Source organism: Austrofundulus limnaeus, unplaced genomic scaffold (assembly GCF_001266775.1).
Source record: "Austrofundulus limnaeus strain Quisiro unplaced genomic scaffold, Austrofundulus_limnaeus-1.0 Scaffold89, whole genome shotgun sequence".
Classification (NCBI taxonomy): Eukaryota; Metazoa; Chordata; class Actinopteri; order Cyprinodontiformes; family Rivulidae; genus Austrofundulus; species Austrofundulus limnaeus.
In genome coordinates, this window is record NW_013952491.1 from 1,521,519 (window position 1) to 1,526,911 (window position 5,393).

The 5,393-nt window shown below is 38.8% G+C and overlaps 1 protein-coding gene across 1 annotated transcript in view; it reads left to right on the forward strand.

Moving 5' to 3' along the window:
• ranbp10 (RAN binding protein 10) overlaps window positions 1-1,660 on the forward strand; it is a gene marked incomplete at its 5' end in the record, with an annotated part of 17,365 nt that extends 15,705 nt beyond the window's left edge. The window contains 2 exon segments of the mRNA XM_014012201.1: window positions 640-781; window positions 1,499-1,660. Of these exon segments, the coding sequence (XP_013867655.1) occupies window positions 640-770 (131 nt within the window).
• Between the last annotated feature and the right edge of the window lie 3,733 nt (window positions 1,661-5,393).

The following is a 5,393-nucleotide window of genomic DNA, read 5'->3' on the forward strand; positions in this document are numbered from 1 at the left end:
GGTTTCAGGTTTACTGTTTGGATAAAAGCTGTGAATTAATATTATAATTATTTTAAAAGAGCTGCTTGTATTTGTTTGTACATTAATGTTAGATATTTAAATAAATTGATTTAAATTTTAAATCTGAAATTCCTGTCTGAGTGTAATACCAGACTGATCCTGTAGGGGGCACTGCTCCACCAGAACCAGAGCAAAGACCCGGCTTCCAGTCCAGGTTCTGCTTTAAAATCATTTAAAAACATTCATTTTAGGATGATAAACATAAAAATTATGATTAACTTGAGTTTATTTTCTTCATCTGAATATTTCAGCAGTTTTTGTTACCACTTTACAGGAAGTGTTACTTTATAAATGACTAATAAATGAGGTAATAACTCAGTTATTAACCAGTTATAAAAACAGTTAAAGCTCAGTGGATAAAAATGGCAGAACATTAACTGAGTGTTTTACTCAAAATGATTGAGTTTAAGGCATTTTTGAGGTTTTAAAGAAGATTAGTTTTGGCGGCCATCTTGAATTGGTTGTAGACATTTGGCGGGAAATAATCCTGAAATAATGCGGCTCCTGATGATTGTCACGCTTTAGGACCTGGTTTGTCTCTGTCTCTCGGTCCAATGCTTTTTCACTTGTTTCCTCCAGAGTCCCAGAACCTGCCCAAACAGCCCCCCCTGATGTTGGCGCTGGGCCAGGCCACGGAGTGCGTTCAGCTCATGGGTCGGGTCCGCTCCGGGTCCTGCTCCTTCGCCAGAGTCGACTACTTCCTGCGCTAGCCCTCGCTCAGGTGAGAAAAAATAAAATAAAAATAAGTCTCTGTTATGAATCGTTGAACATTTATTAAAGAGCGACAGTGGTGGGCAAGGTAATCCGCTAACAGCTAACACCGAAGCTAACTTTTTGTTTAGTGGGTTAGCATTTAGCTGTTAGCAGACCAATTAGCTTCCACTAAATTTAGTTCAACTATATTTAATCAAAACAAAAACAACTAACCCATCACACGTGCAGAGTTACACGCCTGCGTCATGCGCCATGTGTGCGTAGCATCTTTAGCATCTTTAGCATTTTCCAGTTCAGCTGGTTTTGGTTTAAACTATATGAACTCTGACATTTCTGTGGGTAACGTTTATATGTTTAAATGACAGACATTAAGTTAGTGGTTAGCAGTTAGCCTCCACTAATTCTTTTAGTTGAGTGGTTTAACATTTGCTAAGCTAATATTTAAAATTAAGAAATGGCGGTTAGCAAAGTTACGTTTTTGGCTAGCTGTGCCCACCACTGGAGTGGGATGACTCTCAGCTACTACCACAGCAAATTAAAGCTCAGTATCTGTAAAACTACACTAAACGTCTTTTTGTGGCTGCTAAGTTTGATTAGCTGCGGCGGCCATCTTGAATCACTAAGTTAACAAGTCGCAGACACACAATGAATAAATGCTTTAATTAAAACCCGTCTCTTGTTCTGTGGGATATTTTGCTAACAGGCAGTCCTCTCTGATCCGCAGGTTTACGGCGCGCAGCACTGACAGGAGGCGTGTCCAGTTGTCACGGCGTTGGTGGGCGAGCATTCGTCTGATTGGCCGACGCACCGACAGAGAAGGGAGGAAGGCTTCCTATTTAATTTAGTATTATCAAATAAAGAAACGTGTGACACTATTTAAAGATTATTATTATCAATTTTTTTGTTTATTTTTTTAGTTATTTTTCTGTCGGTTTGTTGTGCTCATCCCAGACAAAAAAAAGAAAGTTTTTCTTGTTTTTTTTGTTTTGTTTTGTTTTGTTTTGTTTTGTTTTGTTTTTAACGGACAGACTCGGACTTGTTGCTTCCTGCTCGCAGTATCACACAGCGGGGTGTTTTTTCTATGCCGACCCTCGCACTGTCTGCCGTTTTTTAATTTAATTTAATTTTTTAAGCCAATCCTGAGGCAGATTAAATCAGATTTAATAAGAGCGAGGACACTCAGCGGGGGCTACAGGTGTTGTTGTTTGGAGCGCCTCGTTACTTCAGAGCTGGATTATTCCAGGAAGCAGAAAAAAAAAACGTGTTTTGTTTCTGAGTAAGAAGTTCTAAAATATTTTTGCGAACTGCGGCAGCGGTTTATTTGTCCAAGAGCAGGGTCCTAAAAAAAGAATCAGCGTAATTGGAGGTCCTCGGCGGTGGCAAACGCTAACCAGGAAGGAAGTGTTGGAGCCTTAATTTTACTGTAACGACCCACCAATCAGTGATGTGGGTGCAGGTGGCGGATCTCAGGCCCCGCCGCACCTTCGACACCTGCCTCCAGGCCCCGAGTCTAACACTATTATCATCTCCGCGCCGGCATAAAGAAAGTCGGTATCAAAGGCAGCCTAACAAGCTCGGTGTGCGCGCGTGGGAAAGTCAAGATTTCATTAGCGCGGCCCGACCCGCTGGGCGCTCACGCAGCTCCCACTGGAATTTCAAATAAAGAGGTGAAATCATGTGACAAACAGGCAGGGCTGTAATCTTCAGGTGCCCTCTGCGATGATTAAACCGCAGCCTTTCTGCCTCTGGAGGCTGTGAAAACCCAAGGCTTTGTTCCCCACGTCTGCATGAAACCTGCAAAAAGACAAAAGTTTCTTTGTTTTTTGTTTTAGTTTTTCTCAGTCACTCTGACTTTTATAAGTTCAAAAGCTCACTGACGGGGAGACAAGTCCCGGTCCAACACAGGGACACGTGGAGACAAACATTCATCCCAGGCTGGGACGCCAACCTGTAACCACTGCGCCCCCGTGACGCCCCTTTTTGTCCCCAAAATGCTTCAATTAAACGAATAAATCAGACAGAAACTGATGTTTTTGTAGCAATTTATTAAAAAAGATGAGAGGAAAACAACTAAACTTCTCTTTTTCTAACAATCTGAACTCTTTTCTTTTGTTAGATTCATTTTTTACTGCTAAAAGCAGATTTTCCTCACAAAAACAACCCACAAAGAGCAGGAAGTGGACTGTGAGACGCTCAGTGGTTCCAGGTTCTGCAAATAATTTGACTTGTAACAGTTTTTATAAAAAAAAAATAACATATTTTGTAAAATAAATGATAAATAAAATTTGTTTAAACTGCTTTTGTTTGGTTTGGAATCAGATCAGAAATGTTACAAAGCAGATCACTTAAAAGGATCAAATTTATACTTTATTTTTATTTTAAATATTAAAAGTTTCTGAGTCACATGTTTATGAAACACAAAAGCAGATACGTTTTTTATTTGTAGCTTTTTGTTGAGCAACGTACAGAAGACGATTAGGGCCACTGAAAAAATAAAATAAATTGCGTTTCCTGCGAAAATGCTGAAAACTGAAGCTGAAAGCTGCTGAAACTGAGCTGAAAATATTTAATAGAAAAATTGTTAATGTGAGCTCACTTTGAAAAGATGAAAGAAAAAAAGCCCAAACTTCGCAGAAAAACAGTAAAAATTACCACTAATCTGGTTGAAAACAACAGAAAACAGCTAAAATAGCTGAATGTAGCTGAAAACATCTGTAAGAAGCATAAATAACACAAATTAGCAGAAGAAAACACAAAGTAGAAAACATCAGAAGAACAGCAGAAAGAAGCAGAATTTTAACTTATACAGCAAAAAAAGCTAAAGTTAGAAAAAAAGTAGCTAAAATTTGCACATGAAAATGAAAAGGAGCATAACGAGCAAACTGTGTAAGGTTCTGTAAAGATTTAAAAACATTTTAAAGGAGTTTAAGGATGTTGAAAACTGCTCCGTTCATTTTCAATGGCAAAAAAGTGGCTAAAAAAGTGAAACAGCTGAAAAAGTATAAATAGCTGAAATACCAAAAGTCATACCATAAATGAGCTGAACGTTTTGATATGAATTGTTGAAATAGCAAAAAAACTGAGGAACGAATTAGATGCTGAAAAATGAACAGAATGCTGTGAGGCGTCACGCAATAATCCTGACTTAAATCTCAGAATTCTGAGTTTAAAGTCAGAATTATTATTATTTTTTTAGTGGCCCTGATCCTTTTTCCTTTCAACGTGTTGCCAGGGACTCAAAACTAAAGAAAAAAACAAAAACGTGATTTTCAACCTGGTTCTTTTCTTTTTCTGAAAAATACGTAGCTCCGCCCCCCAAAAAGAGAATCATGATCTGGAAATCATTTGCATAACGCTCACCATCTTTAACGCCAAAGTTTACCTCTTGGTTTCAGAAACGAGTCTCGGCTGCAAACAACAAATTTTAGCTCGTTATAAAGCTGACTGAGTTGTAGCTATTTGTGTCAGGTTCATGAGATATTTTGCTGACAAACACACCACCTTTCATAGCAGTGGGTGAGTAAAGGCTGCTCCGTACTCCTGTTTTGTTCTTACATCTGTTACATGATTGGTCAGAAATTTATTTAATCGCACATTGTTCCTGTTCCTGTTCCCGTCACCTCGAATGAACGACAGTTTTATCGTTTTTTGTGAACTTTTGTGACTCAGATGTTGCGTCGTTTCAAACTCATGTTTTCAAACCTGTGGTTAAAACTTTACGCTCATTAAAGTTGTTTTAAAACAGGCTGCAAATGAATGAAGAAGGGGAGTGTATTTCATGTTTCACTGCCCCCTGCTGGTTGTTCTAGGTATTTATGAAACTTTCTCATTGGCTTTGGTTTTCAGACAGAGGAGGCTGCTTATTTCTTCTTTTCTTTTCTTTTTTTTACACTCTTTTACAAAACGCTGCAAATTCATTTAAACCTGAAGGATGATTTCAATTTGTTTTAATTTTCTGGTGAAAACATTTAGTGAAGTCACAGCTGAAAAGACGAGCTCGGTCTGATTTAATTGTTATTTTTAATTTAAGATGTGTCGACTTCTCAGTCAGAGGCTCCTGTGGTTTTATTAGAACTTGATTTTAAGCGATTTGTTCTTCATCAGTCTGAAACTGGTCTCCTCGTCTTCTGTTATTGACAGGAAACTTGTTTTTCTGCTTGTAAACATGAAAACTGTTGTCTCCAAACGGCTGGAGGTTGTCAGACTCTGTCCTGAAAAAGTCCCGTAGATACGCACTGAAGATGTCAAACTTTCTACCAGAACAGTTTTTAACCTCCCCTCTTCATGATGAGGGGCTTCCTCCTCTTCCTCAGCTGTAAAAAAACCCTTCTGTTACAAACTGACCTGTTACACCTGCAACGTGTCCCACTTGGCCATTCGTGTCCGAGTCCCTGCGCCGGTTCCTTCTTGTTTTAGGGACGGGAGGCGTCCAGACAAGTTGTGTGAATTTCCTCCCAGGAAGCCACAGAAACTGAATCAGACGTGCACAAATACCACCTTTAATTTCTGCTCCTGACTTTTGAGTTTTAGAAGTTTAAAAAAAATGTAAATAAAATAAAAATAAAGAATTGTGACTCGAGTTTCCCTCTGCTTAGCATGACGTTTAAAACCTGTAAAAC